This window comes from Anopheles aquasalis, chromosome 2 (assembly GCF_943734665.1).
Source record: "Anopheles aquasalis chromosome 2, idAnoAquaMG_Q_19, whole genome shotgun sequence".
NCBI lineage: Eukaryota > Metazoa > Arthropoda > Insecta > Diptera > Culicidae > Anopheles > Anopheles aquasalis.
The window spans coordinates 30,222,412-30,242,500 of NC_064877.1; the positions used below are offsets into that span (position 1 = coordinate 30,222,412).

At 48.9% G+C, this 20,089-nt stretch overlaps 5 protein-coding genes across 6 annotated transcripts in view; 1 reads left to right on the forward strand and 4 right to left on the reverse strand.

Moving 5' to 3' along the window:
* Positions 1 to 3,069, reverse strand: part of LOC126573163 (GTPase-activating Rap/Ran-GAP domain-like protein 3) — a 76,884-nt gene extending 73,815 nt beyond the window's left edge. The window contains exons 1-2 of the mRNA XM_050233092.1: positions 2,887 to 3,069; positions 1,769 to 2,244 (exon numbers count right to left, since the gene is read on the reverse strand). Of these exons, the coding sequence (XP_050089049.1) occupies positions 1,769 to 1,797 (29 nt within the window). The 5' untranslated portion in view covers positions 1,798 to 2,244; positions 2,887 to 3,069. The remainder of the gene's footprint in view (positions 1 to 1,768; positions 2,245 to 2,886) is intronic.
* Positions 3,070 to 12,080: 9,011 nt separating this feature from the next.
* Positions 12,081 to 13,183, reverse strand: LOC126572991 (integumentary mucin C.1-like). The gene is made up of 4 exons (XM_050232746.1): positions 13,124 to 13,183; positions 13,048 to 13,065; positions 12,581 to 12,610; positions 12,081 to 12,500 (listed from the first exon to the last, which is right to left on the reverse strand). The coding sequence occupies exons 1-4, from the start codon at positions 13,181 to 13,183 to the stop codon at positions 12,081 to 12,083; spliced, it is 528 nt and encodes a 175-aa protein (XP_050088703.1).
* Positions 13,184 to 14,006: 823 nt separating this feature from the next.
* On the reverse strand, positions 14,007 to 16,076 carry LOC126573169 (adenosine 3'-phospho 5'-phosphosulfate transporter 1). Its single transcript, XM_050233097.1, has 2 exons — positions 15,971 to 16,076; positions 14,007 to 15,904 (listed from the first exon to the last, which is right to left on the reverse strand). The coding sequence occupies exons 1-2, from the start codon at positions 16,000 to 16,002 to the stop codon at positions 14,506 to 14,508; spliced, it is 1,431 nt and encodes a 476-aa protein (XP_050089054.1). The 5' UTR covers positions 16,003 to 16,076; the 3' UTR covers positions 14,007 to 14,505.
* A 289-nt stretch (positions 16,077 to 16,365) lies between these two features.
* Positions 16,366 to 18,224, forward strand: LOC126573168 (probable glutamate--tRNA ligase, mitochondrial). The gene is made up of 3 exons (XM_050233096.1): positions 16,366 to 16,657; positions 16,728 to 17,912; positions 17,974 to 18,224. Exons 1-3 carry the CDS (start codon positions 16,474 to 16,476, stop codon positions 18,222 to 18,224), a joined length of 1,620 nt encoding a protein of 539 aa, XP_050089053.1. The 5' UTR covers positions 16,366 to 16,473.
* Positions 18,225 to 18,241: 17 nt separating this feature from the next.
* Positions 18,242 to 20,089, reverse strand: part of LOC126573171 (serine incorporator 1) — a 2,477-nt gene continuing 629 nt past the window's right edge. The window contains exons 2-4 of one of the 2 annotated variants that reach the window (XM_050233099.1): positions 19,287 to 20,089; positions 18,909 to 19,065; positions 18,242 to 18,839 (exon numbers count right to left, since the gene is read on the reverse strand). The exon at positions 19,287 to 20,089 is cut by the window's right edge and continues 212 nt beyond it. In XM_050233099.1, coding sequence (XP_050089056.1) covers positions 18,701 to 18,839; positions 18,909 to 19,065; positions 19,287 to 20,089 — 1,099 coding nt within the window. In that variant the 3' untranslated portion in view covers positions 18,242 to 18,700. Of the gene's footprint in view, positions 18,840 to 18,908; positions 19,075 to 19,286 lie in introns of both variants that reach the window. The other variant, XM_050233098.1, reaches the window with a different exon arrangement.

The window sequence follows — 20,089 nt, forward strand, 5'->3', positions numbered from 1 at the left end:
AAAGCACCAAAAATGCAAAATCATGTGTCTGCGTGCGTGTGCGCGTGGTTGTGTGTACGCGGGTCGTAAAGTTTACTCGGAATTTCTAAATAATCCCTTCGTCGATCGCCCTTATTTGTCGACCAACAAGGTCAGTTACAGGGTTTCACGGGGCAGCTCCTGCCACTGGTACTGGTGGAAAGGGCGGAAAATATGCTCGCAATAAGCTCACGAAGCAGTGTCCCGCGGGCATTTGGTTTATTGTCGTGGGACAGGTTGTTCGGATACCCGGGTCGGCGTGTGTACTGGAGGGAATGTGTATTATCAACATACATCGGATACCTTCCGGAGTATTACAAAACATTGCTCGTCATCGTGACACGTGTTTTGCAGTTTGCAATCCCCAAGCGTCCCACATTCAGACGAGGTACAGGTTGTTGTATCTACAAATTAGTTTATGTTGCAATGCTGTTCTGTCAAGCTTGAACAAACACGACAGAACTGAAAGCGAAAACAGCAAACGCCAATGCCAATGCAAATTTATGAACAAGAACAGGGAGTTTTCCAATAATTTCGAGCTTGAGCAGCCCCAATGGTCGTTCAGGATCAGTAGCGGCAGCAACGGCAGCAGCAGCAGCAGCTAATTGCTGATGAACACAAATGTTTGCTTTCTCGCACCGGACTCGCAACGAACACTGGACACCGTTAGTTCTTGTGATCTAGGCAAAAAGGTAAACACTAATGGAAGTTGGTCCAGTCGTTGGAAGAGTCGTTCGTTTTCGATGTGACACACCAACACCAACGACCGATTCCGATCCAGTGACCACTAACGACAAAACGGTACTCTAGGTACCGTAGGAGTGTCCACAGCAAATTGCACCAACAGACCTAGCCCCGGATCGTCACATAGCTGTAACAGCACCCTAACTGCGGCACACATTAGCATTTACTAGCGGGCCTCGAGTGACAGCAGAGAAATTAGTGGAGAGCTTATTGAATTTTCGTTTACCGAAAGGCGCAACGTCGCTCGAACCGACGCTCAACCCGAGAGGGGGGGTTCAGTTCATGCGAGATAAGCAGTTTACTCACTTAACCCTCCTCCTTATCGCGGTATTTACATCCTGGGATGGCGTACATTCAGTGCGAAGCCTATGGGAGTTTACCAACACCATCGATAGCGCAAGAGAAAGGGAAGCGTCAAGCGATCTCTGGCCACCCTTTTTTCCAACAATCTCTCCATCGGAATGTGTCCCCCATGTCCCTCTAAAACGAGGGTACTCGTGGCGCAACCATCAAACGTTTTATTGCTTCATTTGACAATCCAATAGGCGGTTGTAGGCGTCTTCACTCAACGCTCAACTCATGGCAACATGGCGATTGCGGTCCATGTAAATACCCTCGAAAATTACGTCCCATAACCTAACGACCGTCGATATAAGACTCCGGCACCCGGGCCATGTTGTTTGGCAAAACCATTTTTATGGGTTTTTCATCAACGGATTGAACCGCCAGTGCCCCGACGGAGCAATGGGGGGCCCGGAATTGAGCAAGGCTTCCCGTTTTCGATGACACTTTTCTCGAGATCATGGCACCTTGCAACGCGATCCCATTTCACCACTGCCCCGAGGTAAACATCGATTGCCAAGCGTGTAACGAAGCCACACACTGATGGCCAGAACACCGCAAAATGGGCCCTTGCTTGGGTTGGGTGACAAGTTGGAGCTCGGGATAGGGACGATGGTGGCATATAAATATATGGATTTATCGGAATCGTTATAAAAAGAATTACCTTTGCGCGGTCATTAAATCCTTATCCATGTTGGCGAGGGGGCGTCCCCGTTGGGCCGTTGGTCTCTCTCTTGTGTCCGGAAATCGATGATTTTTGCCGCTGCTACCGCCGCCGTTGGTATCGCAGTAGGTTGGTCGCGGTTTGCTACGATGGCGTAGGACCAGCAACAACCATCGAACGGTTCACTGTGTTCGGTTGCTTACGTGCTTCTTTATGCCAACATGTTTCTGCGTGTGTGCGTGCGTATGTGTCCACCGAATTCCCGGTCCGCCAGTTAACGCCGTCGTTGCCGTCGTTCTTCGTAATTCATTGCTCACTGGCCACGATTCTGGCACACCATTCTGCTCGTGATCGATCACTGTTTTTTTTTTCACTGTTTTGGCCGCACTGAAAAAAGGAGGGTCTCGAGGTAAATGGTAACGAGCTGTAATCATTCAACTGCACACACACTGCCGGTTCACCAAAACACCTGAAAACTTATAAGCGGAATAAATGGCCAAAAGAACGGCAACGCAAGACAAGTAGTCAACCGAAAAAAACAGGAGAATCGTTTATCGAAACATTCCCGCGAATCATTCGTTTCCAATTCGAATGTTAACCACTTCCGTTATGGTCGCTTGTCGGTCTGTTTGCCTGTTCGTAAGTAACACGCTGTCGAACCTGACAGCTTATCCAACATCACGCACATCGCAGGACAAAGCTGTTTATGTAACGATCGGAACAATTAAAATTTCATCAGATAAACTCCGGGGCCTAACGGGCGGCGAAGAACATTGTCATCAGGGGGGGGGTTTTGTCAACCTATCGGGATAATGGACCACACGTCAATTTCACACCAGCACCAGGGCCAAGAACATGGTTCCACGGCACGTGTTTGACGTCCAATTACAATTACGTCGTGTTTTTAGCGTTCCGGAACACGAACAGAGTATTCCCGGATAAAACGGTCCGCGTTCCAGGATTCGGTTTGGAGCTTTTCCGTTATCTGTCCATCATCACCTTAACCTGCGGCCTCGACGCTCGACTTCGAACTCCCGGAACACGCACGCACTGTAGTGAAGTTGTTCAGACCACAAAGCCTTGCCGCGACGACATTACAATATTATTATTTCCTATACCTGGAGCACACCAAACACAGAAACACTCAACCTGTGGTCCAGAACTGATGTAACACGTTCCGCAATGTCCTGCACGTCCGTCACAGACGTCCAAAAACGACTAAGGCGTTTCTGGTCGACACACACAGGCACTCGCTTCGTCGGGTAGGTCCGGCAAATGGGCGTGAGAATGCCGCCGTGAGTGAAACCAGTGAAGCCGCCCAGAAGCACTCCGGGCCTGAACCATATCATGTGATTTTCCGCACCAGACTGAATGGAAATCTCTGTTTTCGGTTGTTGGAATGCTAGCGACAGCGACTACGACGACGACGAGTTCAGGGTTCAGCACCAAAACAACTGAGTGCTTGCGAGAGACATTGGCGAACGAGCGAGACCAAGCCGCTTGTGAGCGTGGCATACAATGAAGAAGAGAAGAAGCGAGAAGCGAGATGGAGGGAGATGTGAAGCGGAACAAAGTGGACGGAAAGGACGCCAAGGGACGAGCTGGGGTCCGGCGGATTCGGGGTTTGGTTCGGTCCATTGAGCTCCGGTTCCGCACACTCGACGGAGTGCTCTTCAATTGCCGGCCCCACGTGGAGGATGCAACGTGGCCGATGGCATGACGAATAAAGGAATACTTCCGCCTTGTCTTGAGTGCACTCGGCCAACGAGCACGACCCAATACCCCTTCCAATTCCAGTTCAAACGGCAGCGACGGCGACTGAGCGGAAATTGGACAAAATTGCAAAATGAACCGCAACCTTCTACCGGGAGTTCGAGTGCAGCCACGATCCAGCCACTAGCCCAAGAGTCTTCTTTTTCTTCAACTTAGAAAAAGAAACGGAAGGGGATGACTTGAAACTGAAGAACGCGTGGCGTGCCCGTTCGCCCTGCCCTACTCACGTGACACGAATGCTGTCCTGAGTTATCTCGTCCTCGTTGCCGCTCCTGCTGGTGCCACTCACGCTGTAGATCCTGGCGACACTCACGAGTGGTGGGGACCGACGATTAAATTTCATTCACACGAAGCGCATTTTAATCGAATTCGCTTCGGTTACGTTGAGTGTCCCTGGTCTGGCCGAAGCTGCCGTCCTAGCGTATTCCGTTTTTGTGTGTTTTGCGAGAGTTTCCTCAGTCGTGGCCACTTCAGCGGCATGCGGAGTGGAGTCATGTTTTTGTTTGAATTCATCACAAACAAAGAGAAACAAAGAACGGATTCTCGAACGGTTCGTTTCGGTCCGGTTCCGGAAGGAAGTGAACTTTGAAGCGTCCAGAAAGGGGATGCCGCCGCCATAGTTGCAGCAGCAAACCCCAACACCCACAGCCATACTCTGTCGGTCTGATAAATACACAACAAAGCGCCTTGACCAACTGCATCATTATGCATACAACATGTTTACAAAGTGCTGCATCCCCGTCTAGGTCCCGATGGGCGAAGCAGAAGCACAATGAAATGAGTTCCTGGCCGTTGCTCAAGTAAACATACAAAGGACCCACACCCGCCAACACTCCCACCTTGACCGTGTCCCATATTTCATGCTGGCCGCGTACCCCAAAAGGCGAGGAAATTCCCAAATTTTCGCTTTCAACACATCCAACGTCTCACTCAGCGTCGCAACAAAACGGTTTCCCATTTTCATCACCATTCCACCCCATTGGCATGGTTCGGTTTTCTCATTCTTTGTCTCCGGTGCTGCTGGTGAGCTGGCAGTGGCCATAAATTATAGAGCCCGCATAAGGGCGAACCGGCAGCAGCAGCAGCAACAGCAGCAGACCAACCGTCAATATATGCAAATGAACGATCGATTGAACGGGAGGAAAGCCCGGTTCTCATCATCAGCCCGGTTCTAGCATGATTTGTGTCGTTTCGTATTCACATGGTGAAACGCGTAAGCGCACGTAAATTTCGGGCAACGCAAATGAACGGACTCATTCTTGGGCGAGCCCACACCGCGCGGGGGGTGGTGGGTGAGTCTTCTCGAAGAAGACAGAGCGCACAAAGTTTCCGGTGGTTCCGGTCTGGATGTGTTTGCCGAAAGGAGAGCGAATGTTCCATTGCGAACCGTTGAGACCGTTCGTTCGGTGTTGGTCTGGCCCCGAAAATTCAATTACGTTCGCTGTTGCGCCACTCTGGGTCTTGCATGGGTTGCAGTAGAAAATTACCCCCTCCCCCCACCCTGGGGAGGGGTTTGGAGGGATGAAACTATACTCATTTCTCCCGAAAAAGCTGAGAATGCTCTTAACCGTGGTTGCTGCATGTCGAGAGAGGAAGCCCGTGCAACAGTCTTCGTTGCATGTCTTGTTAATACAGATACCATCCTCGTTTTTTTTTTTCACAGCCATTTCACCTCAAGTATTATTGTTATAAACTTCTCGTGCAAAACTTCATACAACATCCCTTGACTTACAGGCATGAAAAAGGCACAAGAAGAGCTGGCAATTGTTGCTATAACCGGAAGTACATTTTGATACTTCGTAACGCTTGCTCGCTCACGTACTTTCCCGTTTGGAGTACCATCCCGAAACGAACCCTTGTCGAAGTACCGATTTAACGTTTACGTACACGGAACCTCCATAAAACGCGGTCAGTTCCGCTTCCTATGTACGGGCCGGACTGTATATACAACGGAGATCAAATTGCTGCCGCTGGTTGCCTAAATGAAAATAAAACAAAACCCTCGACCAACAGTAAAGTTATTGAACCCTGCAGACAACATCCCCGCAGAACGCAATAAAACGTTCGATCCCGGCCAACATTCCCCGCATTGTCGAGCCGGATGTAAAAGCCTCGGTTGAAGCACAGCATCAGAAGCATAACTTTCGTCCATCATTCCTAGCATTCGGCGATGCCGACGGACGCTGGGTGTTCGTATTTTTTTTTGTTTTCTCTCTTTTCTTCTTTGAAATCGCAATTAACCTCCTCCTACCCAGAGAACGGTACAGTCCTTGTAGCGAAAGGAATGCCGACGCAATCCATCGATTCCCTTTGATATTCGGAGTCGCCTCGAACACGCGTTCGAATCAACACCAGGAATGAACGGGGTGTGTGTTTTGGAAGGTTTTTTGCATAAATTTCCGCCAAAATATTAAGTCATTCCTTCACAATCACTTCCTCTTCTTCCGTGGCGTGACCCGCACGCAGATATCCTCTTGATTTGTCCCCGCAAACATAACGGATCCCTTTTTCGGAAACCCCGGAGCCCGGTTGTACCGATGGTGACGCGGAGAAGGACCGAGTTTTGATTACCTGACCCACCGTGACGCACCCGCCACCGGTCATCACCGGAGCGTGCGATGGTTTGTGATTTTATGAATGAAAGCCCAGTCCAAACATAAATAAAGGGCAGCACCGACCACCATCCATCAAGCGAATTTATGTGCCGGAAAGAAACGGAAACAGAGCCCATTTCCGGATCTCGTCCAGAGGGCAGACTCGAAAGGCATTTTCGGTGGCCACCACGGACCCCATCAATAAACGAATGCGAACACAGATTTCCAGGAGTACCCGGAGTTAATAGAGAGTCTTGTTTCGTCATTTGATTTTCGTGTTTCGCCTTTGCATACTTTGCTATCCCTTTGGTGGCGGTGCTGGAACGCAACACTGGCCGCTACCAGATCCCATCAGCATTATTTATCCAATTTTCTTCTCTATTGAATCTGTATGGGATGTGAGACATTCGTGTTCGCCAGTGACACGAGCCAGCCAGTTAGCCAGCACGAGAGCCTTTCTGCTGCTACTGCTCATTGCCCAATGTTTACATTGCGCTGGTTTAGCTACTTTGTATCACCTGCGAACTAGAGGCCGGGCTGGACAAGTAAAACAGGCCACAAATGGGATTATCTGCAATGCCAATGGCACTGGATTGCTTTTCCAGCCCGCTGCCTGCCACAATGTCCTGCTGCCGAAGAAGCCAGGGCCACTGCCAGGCCCGATGTACGATCAGAAACAGACATTTGCTGTATGGCAAAGTGGCCGGCTACGCGGTGGCAATATACTCGCCATAAAAGCACTCTCAGCCTCAGCCGGCTCCCTTCAGGTGGTCACCGTGTACCCGCTGCTGAGTAGAGCAGAGGTCTCATGCCGATATTTTATTCAGTAATTTGTCGTTAAGTACCCGATCGTGAATAATTCTATTTCTATGCCACCTTCTCGCCTGACGGGGGTGTTAAGGCATATTTGGTGTTTGACTGGCCATTCCACAGGTCAACGAGAAAAGCCGCTTTATTTTTGGTCGCTTCATTAATGCACTCGAACTCGTATTAGGTGCGCCGTTGCGGGAGTTATTCTAAGACTAGAAATGGTGTTGGCTTTTCTTAACAAAGTTTTAACACAAACTTAAAGTAGCGAAAACTCTATCCTAGCACTATCTAGAACTACTTCGAATGTGTCCTCAACTTCGTCCTTTCGTTAGTGAAAACTATCCTCTAAGTAATATCCTTCGAACGTCACGAAACGTTATCATACCGGCCGGATACCGGTAAAATATGCATGCCCATTTCGTTTGAAATGGGATGACATTGATTGGAAACTGTTTCAACAGCTGAATCTACTGCGAAAGGGATTCGTTCTGTGGCTCTCTCTCAAAAGAGGAGGACTTTCTGGTCTAGCATCACAAGTAGGAGCTCTCATGGGCCTTCATTTTTTTTGTGGTTCCTTTTTGCCTCCGTTGACTACTTGAAACGTGTAATCATTTCCCCTGATGAAGGTCAATTTTTGGTGCTGACTCTTGGGAGCAGCAGCAGCACCAGCGCAACAAGCATGAACCACTCGTTGACAGTGGAAAATTCGTTTCGAAATGAGACACATGATTTCCATACGCGTTGTGCCCACCATGGAGTAGCGCTTGGAAAACGCAATATCATGCTACACACCCACCGGATAGACAGATCAAACCGACGATCCGATGAACGGTATCATTCACATCGCTCTGATCCGACGTTCGGCATCGTGTAGGTAAGAGGTCTCATGGTCGCGGCCACGTCCACGGTGTATATGTGTGTTAAGTTTGGTCCTTAATTGTATGTTTTATGTAATTTTTTTTCTATGCGTATGCTTTTTTTGTTGGAATTAAAGATTGGTAATATCTCTGCAATGACAGTGGTGGTTGAAAAATTGAATGAAGATTTTACTTTTTTTACCGGTTACCTGGCGCCTCCATTATCGGGATTTGATATTTGATATTTGCGCGTGACTGCGCGGTAACCAGTTTTGGAATTGCTTTGAGCATTTTGGCTACGAACAATCGGCATCGATTGGGCCTTTGTTGAGGAAAAGTAAATTTAATAAAGCCATGCACCTCCTAGTTATCTGAGGAAATTACCCACGGACTGCGTTGATACTTTAAACTACGGCCCGCATGCTAATATGAGTTTGAGACCCCTGACCTAGATTATTAGTTTGCAAAGAGCTTTATAACACATCATCCAAGCAAATGTAACTGAACAATTGTTTGAAATTGAAACCAACAATCCAGTTTCTGAGCTTTTCATCGGCATAATGGCAGCCATAAATTACGTAAGTCGGTCAGCTGAATCCGAAACAAAAACAGCAAATAGTTTCCATTTTCCAATCTGCACATTGCGCTGGCCAATACATTTGCCCGGTGGGGCCATTCTACGCCATTACACTCCGGCGGGCCTTTCCATAAAGAGACACCCCGCTGGGCACGGTCAGAAACAATAACCCCTACAACAATGCCACCTACTCGCCTAATGCCGGATGGATTCCTGCATTGTTTCCGTAGCGATAAGCAAATGTTTCTGAAACAATCTTCGAAGCAAGAAGTGAAGACGGCCGGACACGAGACTGTCCGCGGCAGTCCGTTGAGCGTCGTATTTGGATTGAAAGCCGGTCGAGCGTATCCCGTGAAGTCGGAGTACGTCGGAGAGATTTAAAAAGTTTTTTGTCCGCTCTCGCCTCCCACTGGCGGGGGATTCTCTATCATCCGAGTCGTGGTTATGAGATTGCGATGTTTCACTGTAAGGGGCTGCGGTCTGTTGTCGATCGGTGTTGTTGAAAGACCAGACCAGACCAGACCAGAACAGTACAAGAGGGTGGCAGGGATACCGAAACAATTGTTCGGACAGCAACAGAGGAACGAACCAGGAAAGAGAGAGAGCTAGAATGAGAGAAAGTGGTCCAATGAAACCACAATAAATGGGGGAGCAGAAACAAAAAGAGCCTAGTTACGAACTCCGACACTCCGATAATACCTGTGCAGGCCACCATTCCATCGTGCATACCATCCGCCGCAGGCAAGATGGAGCGCACATCCGTCAATTTTAAGCTTCCGGCTCGAGGCGGTAAATTGTAGAGAATGGAGCTGCATCTGTTTGCATAGCAGCATGGAGCGAAGGCGGTGGTTTGCTTCATGCATCCTTCATGCCTGACCTGCTGCTAGTGAAGTCCCTGCGGCAACAAGGGAAGTATCGTAAGGAAATTAGATTTAATCTTATCGTGTTCCGGGCGATACTCTTGACCTAGAATGGACGAGACTGTCGGCACTGATAACCGCTTGCTAATAACAAAATGCTGCAAAGTGCGCACTAGTATCGGCGAGCGAACTCATGCCTCATGGAAGAGATCACAGTTATGCTGCACAACATGCAATAACCACCTCAAACACGAACTCTGTGTAGCAGCTATATGAACAATGAACCACAGATTTGATTCGCTTGAAACTGGCAAGGATTTTAATGAAAGCCAACACGAAAGCTTAACCGGAGTGCACTCCACATTTTCAAAACTCGCAAAGTAAAACAAGACCGTTTCACCGATTTTACCGTAGGCAATTCTAGCGTTCCGGCGCAACTTTCCACTGGAGTGTGGCTGTGCGGAGCGGCACCATCCACGCTTTCCATCCGCACCTCCGAGTAATGGACCGAGAGGGTAAGTCAAAATTTTCCGAGAAACAATCGTTTTTCCTCTTCGGCGAGACCTTCGGGGCGTGCAGATCATTTAACTGGGGTGGAATTCACTGACGGACGGAGATAAAAAAAACGAGCTTGAATCCACTAGACTCGACGCATCCCAAATGGCCCGAGAAGGTCAAGACGTGGTTAGCAAATGTAATTAAACTGTTTCGGAGGGTAAACTCGGCCCATCGTACCCATCGCAAACCATCATCAAGATCACGCCGTCACGGATCGTTATCAAATTTTCAACACAATCGACAGTGGCGCCTCGGAGAGGGTTTCTCCTTGGAAAACGGACCTCTTCACGGGCAACGGTGGCAAAATCACGGTTGCTGCTGCTGCTGCCGCTGCTGCTACTGCAACAGCATGCCAAAACTGGCACGGACTAGCTCCAACTTTGCACCGTTTGCCGGCACGTTGCTTGTGGTAGATGCAGAAAACGTAATTGTTGCTTCACCGAATGCGTGGTGAGATCGGCAGGCACCATCGTGTTGGTGCAGATGGTCATGGACTCAAATGGCTGCCATTAACGTTCATCAACTGCAGCCCCCTCCCCCCCGGTTTCGGTGCCCTGTTGCCAGGTGTTCTACGAACGGTTCCACACCACTGGCAGGTACTACCATTAGCAAATGGCGGTTATTTAGTTCTTCGCTTCAAGTAGGGCATTAAAGTGCCACGGTGTTGGATAAGCAATAGAGAGCACGAGCACGAGCACGAGTGGCAGTAATGCCCGGCTAGCGTGTGTGGTGCCTATCAGCCGAGTAGTGGGCATAATTGTTTCGCGTGTGCCACATACAGGTTCTAATGCCATGCATGGGGCGCTGCCAGAACGCGCTGAAACCGCGTCCCTGCGAACGATCGTTTTATAATTACGATTGTTAGAAATAGTTTAAATATGTTTCTGTTGATATTATTGATTTAAATGATATTTTGGACCTTCCAAAGTTACAATGTTGCAAGCCTGCACAGACAATCACACTGCCTGTAATGCTCGATTGGTACTCGAAAGCAAGTAAATTCCACGAGCGAATCGCAATTCTACAGAAGCAACCGACAGGGGACCGTTGGAGAGCGTTGCGTGACCAGCAGTAATCGCCCCCGGGAGCTAGTATGTCGCCTACGTGTCCCAAAAACTCATTTCAAACGAACAAACCCCTCACTCCGTTCCATTGCGTGAAAATGCACCCCGCATCAACGGAACCATTTTCATCATGTTCTCTCGTTTGCAGTTCCGAGCACCTTATCCGGAGCTGCGCTATCCACTGGACCGAGCCAGCGGCAGCCAACGGGATGGCTTTTCGTATTTCGGCACCGGTGCAGGCCGTGTGGATGTAATATGGGTATGGTCAGGGCAGTTGATGTGCCATCACCATCAAATGTCACGATGAGTGTGGCCAGTTCGATGATCATGGTCGTCGCAGCCCACGCGCGTTATCGTCGGCTGGTCCGTTGGCAGTCGCACTAGAAAAGCAATCTGTAACCTGTACAACCAGAAGTAGTGTCCGTTGAAATGAAATTCTTTTCTGTTCTTCTGCTGAAACGCTGCAAGCAGTCAGTGTAATATGGATTCATTTAAACCGCAAAGCAAGCAGACAGCACAAGGGAGCATGCAGTTGGCTGATTTAATGGATGAACATTTGCGAATAATTGGATTGAAATTCTTTATTCTGTATCCATCCATGCAGCTCAGGACTAGAGCTGAAACGACTTGCGAGAAAATAAGCAATGAAGTTGAATATTTCACGAAAGAAGAAGTAATGTTGTTTAAACTTTATTTTAATAGCCACAATGAGGGCGAAATTACACAGGGTCCATATTCGGCCAACAGATTACGAGCTTTAAAATAAAACAAAAGGAACATGCATACCGGCAGGTCAGTACTTACCCATCCGTAACCTGCAGGATCACGCTACGTCCGCACTTTCTAACAAACTCCTTTGCCAGGGCGATTAACGTCCAAACCGGCTTAGCGAACCCACTGCGGTGACAAAGGGTAAAGTGATTCGAGTGGACAAAGCAGTGGTTCGTCCGTTGGTTTTCACTCCACCAGCCAAAGGGTCAAAGGGTTCGTGGGTACTCGGCGGTCGCTACCTTCCAATTTAAGCGTATTTTCTCGTTAGATTTTTCCCTACCGCTTCGCCGAAAATGACATTATAATTTCGACGGCAAATACGGGTGCGCGGTCGTTTTATTGCTGTCCACCTTCCCGGTAATGCACGATAATCATGCTTTCGAGTCCCAGAAACAAAAAAGAAACAAAAAGATGTTAAGAGCCACAATTTCAATCCATGTGATCACCGTCACTCTTTGTTAGCCGAGGCAGGGGTTATAGTCGTCGGTTTCTTCTTTTTAGTTTTCGATTCCGAGGTTTCCGGCGTTGTCTCGGGGTCTTCCATGTGTCGCCATTTTCGCATAGATTGTTTCGTGGTGGTCGTGCTACTTATAATTTTCCTCATCTTCTTCTTCTTACGCTTTTTTGTAGTAGTCCGTGTGGTGGTGGTGGTAGTCTTGCGTCGGGTGGTAGTAGTCGGTTTCTTCGTGGTAGGTGTCGGTTTCTTTGTGGTAGTAGTCGTTGTTGTAGGAGTCGTCGTGCTAGTCGATGGAGTCCTAGTGCGCTTCACGCGCCTTTTGGTAGTAGACGTTGGTTCGTTGACCTGCGTCGTCACCAACGCGATCTCCGTTGTCGTTGAGCCATAGGCAGTGGAGACCTCCTTACTTGGCTGTAAGACAGGTATAGGGAAAACGGGTAAAACGGGCGAGGATTGTTCCTTATCCTCCGAAGGCTTCTCCGTTGATTTACTGCCTTGCCCAACCGCAGTATCATTCGCATCTGAATTTGAAAAGAAAGCAAATACCCAAGTGATTTTGGATACTAAGTAAAATCATTGATGAAAATATAATCGTATTCCTTTACTCGTATATCCGATCCCATCGGTGTATTCGGGATAGGATAGGTTGCTTAACCAGCCCTTATCAATCATTTCGTAGTAAGAGTAATCTTTATAGTCGACAATGGTACAGTTTGTGCACTCAGCAACAGCTTCGCCTGGAGTACCATTGCTATCAGCCCGCGACAATATTCCGTTTCCGGAGAACTATGGAAGACAATAATGTTGTTAGTCCCATTTAGTTAGCTAACTGTATAGATTACGTACCGCATAGCCAGCGGCTGATTTCGCTTGGCCATTCGCACTTGACTAATGTAAAGGGAAGAAAACAGTTCTAAAACACACATTTTTCAATGGCTTAGACACCAAGATCTCTCACCTGAGCCCCTGGCGCAGGCTGTGGAAGACAAGACATGGGTTACACTTCATCGAAACATGTGGATGAATATATTTACCGTTCTTGTAGCGGACGACTTTGTCGTTGACTGTAATGGCAGAATTAGATTATCGGTCATTTTGCACCAAATTTGATCCCGCCGAAGGGCCGCTGCATCATACTTACTACGCGAATGGCGGCCGACTGAGAACCAGTCTGTGGAAAGGAATTCTCTTACTGGTTACTAACCTTGATCTAGAGCCTTCATCAGAATGGTTGAGACTTACCGGTGCTGAGACCTTTTCATAATCCACTATAATCAGACGATCTACTTTCTGTAAGAAAATCACAATCCACAATTTTGCAAACGATTTTCATTTTCACTGTCAACCATCGTAACGTACCTTGATTGGCTTTGGTGTTGTTTGGCCAGACAGGTCCTAAAGATGCAATTTAAAGAAAAGAAACCATTGGTTCTCAATAATACCTGGAAACACTTAAAAAACTACTAATAACTAACCTCCATCATGAGACACATGGTTATCAAATGTAGAGCCCATTGCAATCGGGCATAGGCGACCATGTTACTGCAACGATAACGCTACTGCAACTTCGAGAACCACGATACTCGCCCGTCTGTAGCAAAGCCTTTTTATAGGTTCCAGCAATCAAATTATCACATTAAAAACTACTTTAGCCACACAGCGTGTGGTAAAACGGTTAAAATTATTTTATTGTTCGAGCTACGATGCCGCGTCTGAAGAGTTTCGTTTAACCTAAACTATTATTTCTTATTCAAAATTGTTATTCTACAATAAAAGTAATGATTGATTTTGATAGGAATAGCATACCAGTACGGATAGTGTTAATGTCTGTTCTTCTTCAAGAGCATAATCGTTTGGGGAAACAAGAAAGCCGAAGGCCAATTGATTTCTTTCGAATAAAACTCATAGAATTGGCCGTTTTGATTCTCGAATCAACTACATAAAATTTTATTTTCGCTTTGACTCGCAACCAGCTTCGTTTCAAACAACTTTTTCCTCGTCCTTTTCACTGGATGCTTACAAGGTGTTTCACTGGAAGTGGTCTCTGCGTTCCGTTTCACTCGAACTGAAAGATATTCACATTTTTGGTTACAGCAAGCATTTGGATGTAATTTGGCGTGCCCAGCTGCTTCTAACAGTGCGCGCCACTAGTGCGTAAGATTCGGTCTGTTCCAATGCCCTCGAACAATCGGCTGTACATAAATACTTCATTTAAGCGTTGGCAGCCGATGCGTTAAGCCGTAAAATCTATTGCCGCCTTAGAATCTACCGCTAAGCGTTGTTCGGAGCGGCCCATCTAGCCGTGGCCGTGTTTCTTTAAAACCATCTACCGTTGCTCTCGTGCGTGAATAACCCGGGATTCTAGCAATACCGCCTTATGATTACTTAAGTAAACGGGAACCGAAGCACAACGTTTCTAGACGTTAATACGCGGTTTTACTAGGCTTTGGGCCGCTTGATGTCTCTGCTTGATCGCTTTCAGCCGCTGATTACAGTAGACGCGCAGGAAGATTGCGAGAAACACGATCAGCACTCCGATCACACCGAGGAAGGAAATGCGATGCTGATAGATCAGACAAGAGAGCAGAATAGCGATCGCCTGTCGGAGAGTCATGATGATCGTGAAGACGACGGCACCGAACGTCGCGATGGTATAGAAGATGAACAGTTGCCCAATGGCCGAGGAGATCGAGAGCACAATACAATCGATCACAAACTTTGGATGATCGACGGCAAACACGAGCGAGCTATAGAACCCTCCCTGCATGGCCAGCGAAGCCCCCGTGAAGAGGGTACTGAAGAGATTCACGCCACACATCATCTGGATGGAGGACATCGAGTAGGACTTGAATAGCTCCCCCTGCCAGTTGGAGGTGAAACTGTCGAAGATCATGTAGAACGTGAGCATCAGCACGCCCGTCAACGTCGTTATGGCTGTGGTCTTCGATTCGTCGGTGGAACCGGTCAGAAAGAAGATCATACCGACGGAGATCATCACAGCGGTCAGATACTCGTAGAACTCGTACTTGTTGCGCGATATGATCTTGCCCATGATCATCACTGGAATGATTTTGCACGATTTAGCCAGCACCTGCGTCGGAAAGTTTACAAATTTCAGTGCCTCATACTGGAACCAGGCACTCATGATGTTGGAGAACGACGCGAAAGAGTACTTGTACAGTGGTGCCCGATGGCGAAACTGTCGCTTGGCCACGAGATACACGGCGGTAACCATGAAGCCCAGCACACGGTTCGAAAACACCAGAAACTGCGAATCTTTAAAGTGCGATTTCCGCTTCTCCGGTCCCTCGTACTCTTGGGTCATGATCTTTTCCTGCAGCACACCCCAGGTCAGATAAGATCCCATCAGACCCACGAGGCAGTAGGTGAGCAGCCGACAATCCTGGGCCGTTGTGCGCTTGCTGGCCGTGCCCTTTGCCGCGCTCTGGCTCCCGCTAGTTCCGTGCTCCAGTGACCGATCATCCGATCCCGATCCGGAGAAGCAAAACTTCACCAACGACGCAAGGTGTGACCGCTCGGAACGCTCCAGATACTTGCTGCGCTTGGCGTACTTGTAGATCAGCACACCGGGCACAAAGATGCACAGATAACCGAACAGGTTCACCGTCAGCCGGAGCAGCCAGGAGTATTGTTGCGATGTTTTGTCGATGAGTTGGCTCAGGGTAAGTCGGAGCTCCGGTTCTGCTCCATCCACCGGTAGTGCGCTTTCGAGGAGGACGGGGCCATTGTTCAGCGATTCGTAGATGATGTGAGACCCTAACCGCACGACGGTTATCGCAATGATGACAATAAAACTGCAATAAAATAAAGTAGAATAGTACATCGATCCGCTGGCCACAGGCTGCCTGTTCTGAGCTTACCCAATTATTAAGTCTGGCACATAATTCCTCATGATTGCGGGGCACTGGATACGCCACGGCAGCTGGGTCGAACAGCGGATCTCGTTGTTTCTTTCAAACACAACCAGGAAGGAACAATCGCGCGATTTATTGCGTTAAAACGTGGCCGGAAGCGGAACGGGAAGAAGTGAAAGGTGTAGACGAGCGAAGGGAACCACCGGGCCACCGAGTAATTCTGGACACTTTTACGGAATCATTTTTACGCTGGAATTTTCACAGAACGCGAATATTCCGTGAATCTCGAAGAACCGCGAGTAATTCTGGCGAACAGCTGGAAAATGACAGTTTGGCAGGGTTGTGGAGGAGGCTAGTTTGTTATGAGATCGGGAAAACCAAAACAAACCCTCGGAAGCCCCTCCAAAAAAGTGCGGAACTGAATTCGTCTGTTTGATTCTGCTGCTGCCGCGGAAAATCTGTTATTTCGTTCTATTTCGCAGCGAAATGTTTCGCGTTCGCAATCAACGATGAACCTCATTTTCGTCACCTTTTGGCGCACTAGTCTTCCACGGGGGCTGCCGAAGAGGCTGAGCACAACGCCGGCAGCAAGTTTCCGTACGTACTGTGATCACGGGGCACCGGCAGAGCCCTCCGCTTCGAACGCAAAAGATGCCGAGGTGGTCCGGGTACGATTCGCCCCAAGTCCAACAGGTAAGTTGCGCCTCGGTGAACACGGAGAAACCGCTTTTGCTTTAACGATGCCTTCCATTACCCGGCGCAGGTTTCATGCACCTCGGTGGACTGCGGACGGCGTTGTACAACTATCTGTACGCCAAGGCACACGGTGGCCAGTTTGTGCTGCGTATCGAAGACACGGACCGGGAGCGGTTTGTCGAGGGAGCCTCGGAAAAACTCTACGCCGATCTGAAGTGGGCCGGCATCGAACCGGACGAAGATCCGTTCAAGGGTGGCCCGCACGGACCGTACACCCAGAGCCAGCGGTACGAGATCTACAAGCGTGAGGTGAAGAAGCTGATGGAAGATGGCCGGGCCTACTACTGTTTCTGCACCGAGCGCCGGCTGGAGCTGTTGCGCAAGGAAGCGCTCCGGCTGAGGCAGGTTCCGAAGTATGACAATAAGTGCCGTCATCTCACGCCCGGCCAAGTGGCGGAACGGTTGGCCAAGAATGACAAATTCTGCATACGCTTCAAGCTGCACTCGAAGGGCGATGAGTTTAACGATCTCATCTTCGGCAAAATCGTTTACTTCATCGCACAACAGGAGGGCGATCCGATCATCATCAAATCGGACGGTTATCCGACCTACCACTTTGCCAACGTGGTCGACGATCACTACATGCGCATCACGCACGTGCTACGCGGTGTGGAGTGGCAAATTTCCACCCCAAAGCATATCCAACTGTTCCACGCGTTCGGCTGGCGACCGCCACAGTACGCGCACCTTCCGCTGATCATGAACCCGAACGGGACGAAGCTCAGCAAACGGCAGGGCGATGTGCAGCTGGAGCACTACCGCCACAATGGTACCTTCCCACAGGCACTGCTGAACTACGTCACGCAGAGTGGTGGAGGATTCGGGCGTGAATTGCTAGAAATTGCAGCACCCCAGCTTCCCGATCTAGTTCGGTTGTTTGACCTGAAGAAGATTAACGCAAACTCTAGTCGCCTGAACCCGGAGCTTTTGAAACACTTCAATCGCGCCGAAATACGGCATAAGCTGGAAAACGACAGTGTGGCTGCAGAAGAAATCGTCCGAGAGGTTACCGAGATGGTGCGGAAAGAGTTCCCCAAAGAAAGCAAACAGCTGCAACTGGAACCAGAGCATGTGCGGGATGTACTTAGCTGGTCTTTGCCACGGATCGATTCATTACACGATCTCGTTCGGGGTAAACTATCCTTCCTCTGGATACTACCGAAGCCTACAAAGGAGAAGATCGTTGATACTGGTAAGATGAGATAGCACAAAAATAGAACGCAAAGTCATCAACAAGTCCTCTATCCTTTTAGATATCTTGGCACTGCTGGCAAAGAATCTTTCGACTGAGACGGACGTACCGGAGTTTAGTAAGGCAGAACTGAGCCGATTTATCAAAACGTTTGCCGAGCGAAACCATCTTGCATTTGAGAAGCTGATGAAGGCATTGCGGGCAGGATTGAGTGGGCTGCAAGAAGGCCCCTCGGTGCCGGAAATGATGGAAATCCTAGGGCGCGAAAAGACAGTGCAACGGATCGTGTTGGCAGCGGGAAAGCAAAAATAATGATCCAATCAACCCCGTCTAGTTGTTCCTGCCATAGACTTGCGGGATTTATTGAATCTATTTAAGCTTTTTTTTTGTTCCAGCTGTATGATACACAGATACAAGCAGTTTGATTAACGCACTACCGCGAAACCGCTACCGGACGAATGTTAGAATATTAAATCGATGTTATGAAAACTAAAGGAAGCTAAAGGAGCTTTTAAACATCCCAAGGGCAATCTGCAGGATCTATTATTCTTCTTATTTTGAATTCTCTCTACTACGATACGATGGATTTCATTCCTTTCACCTTTCACCTTCCACATTTCAGCCATTTGTTCATTTGCTTGCCAGCCTGTTACATACAGATATATCACATTTAATAACTAAGAACCGAGGGTTGTTAAGATCGTAGATTGTTCGCTACAGTTATATGAAGAAAAGGGATTAAAACGTGGGAGATTATAGCACCACCGACACGGATCTAGTGTGGGAGCTTAGTTGAATTCACGATCGCTCAGCACCATCGGCGCAATCAAGGTCCAACCGTAGAGGGCAATACACATCCAGCTGGACACAACCTTCACCCACATGGAGGCAGCATTCGCGTTGAGTGTGTCCAGTGAAGAGTTTGGTCTGAAACGAATCGTATCGACATGAAGGATCGATTGCATTCCATCGCCAGCCCGGACGGATGATACTTACTGGTACCAGTTGGTGAGGGTCATCATCACGTACAGGGTGGCAGTAATGAACACGACATGGAACAGGGACCAGTTGTATGCCACGGCTTCTTCCTCGTTGTCACGCACCTCATTGCCGCTGCCGCCTTGGCCGGCGGAACTATCGTCACTGAGGCTGGCTGTAAGATCTTGATGTCATTAGTAAACAAGGTTCAAACAGTCCCGCACAGTCGATACGTCGATACGAACGACCACAACGGTGACCATAAAGCCGAAAAGATAGAGAATACATCGAGTGTTAGTCAGGTATCGTGCACGGGAACAAGCAATGTGTTAGCGAGGTAAGGGAGTTAACAATCGAAAGCCATTAGAGAAAAGGGTCAAACAATATACAACGTACCCTGCTTTTCGGGATCGGAGAACCGAGAAACGTTGCTGGCGGAGCGCATTGATGAGTAGAGAATGCACAGCAACCAGATGACCAGACCGATGATGCTCGTATTGTCAAAGTGCACACGGTTCGTCTTCTCCCCGATGATGCCCAGAAATCCGGGATTGCACTCTGGGTCCGGATTGTTAGCTACGGCCGACCAGGTCAGGTAAACGGTGTACAGCGTCACCATCGAGCTCTGCAGCAGCCCAGAACGAGGCTGGAACTCTTGCACGCTGGGCCAGATCGACAGGATACTCACTCCGACGCACAGAATCATGTTGATCGTGATGAAGAACGTGTTCTGGGAGCAGCTCGACGATTGCGTGAAGTACACGTACAGCAACACGATTCCGGTCAGCGAAAGGATGTACTGTACACCGGTGGCACAGCAAAGGGCCGCGAACCAACCACGCGATTCATCCTCCTCGTAGTTGCTCACCCAGGCATCGGCCCAGTTATGCGCAAAGTCAATGATGTACACGAGCTGCACCAGGATGAAGGCGAACCCACCGATCAATCCGACCCACATCCAGGCCGGTCCAAAGCCCGTCTCCGGGATGAAGAAGGCACCGATCGCAATGCCGATCACGATCATGAACTTAATGCCCCAGAAACCGTTCTGCAGTGCAGCGCGTGGATCCTTGGACGAGCGGACGTTCAACATCATGACCGCCCAGAGGGCGAAGAAGCAAACGAGCGCAAAGCATATACGGTATACCGCCAGATAGCCAACGGCCGAGCTGCAATCGAACGTCTCACCGGCCGGAATA

Excerpts from the sequence above, each read along its gene's own strand:
- LOC126572991 (XM_050232746.1), bottom strand. The coding sequence starts at position 13,183 with ATGACCGATAATCTAATTCTGCCATTACAGTCAACGACAAAGTCGTCC. Across the intron at positions 12,501-12,580 it reads TACTGCGGTTGGGCAAGGCA|CCAAGTAAGGAGGTCTCCAC; the intron begins GTAAATCAACGG and ends CCTGTCTTACAG.
- LOC126573169 (XM_050233097.1), bottom strand. The coding sequence starts at position 16,002 with ATGAGGAATTATGTGCCAGACTTAATAATTGG. Across the intron at positions 15,905-15,970 it reads GTGCCAGACTTAATAATTGG|TTTTATTGTCATCATTGCGA; the intron begins GTAAGCTCAGAA and ends ATTTTATTGCAG.
- LOC126573168 (XM_050233096.1), top strand. The coding sequence starts at position 16,474 with ATGAACCTCATTTTCGTCACCTTTTGGCGCACTAGTCTTCCACGGGGG. Across the intron at positions 16,658-16,727 it reads ATTCGCCCCAAGTCCAACAG|GTTTCATGCACCTCGGTGGA; the intron begins GTAAGTTGCGCC and ends TACCCGGCGCAG. Across the intron at positions 17,913-17,973 it reads GGAGAAGATCGTTGATACTG|ATATCTTGGCACTGCTGGCA; the intron begins GTAAGATGAGAT and ends CTATCCTTTTAG.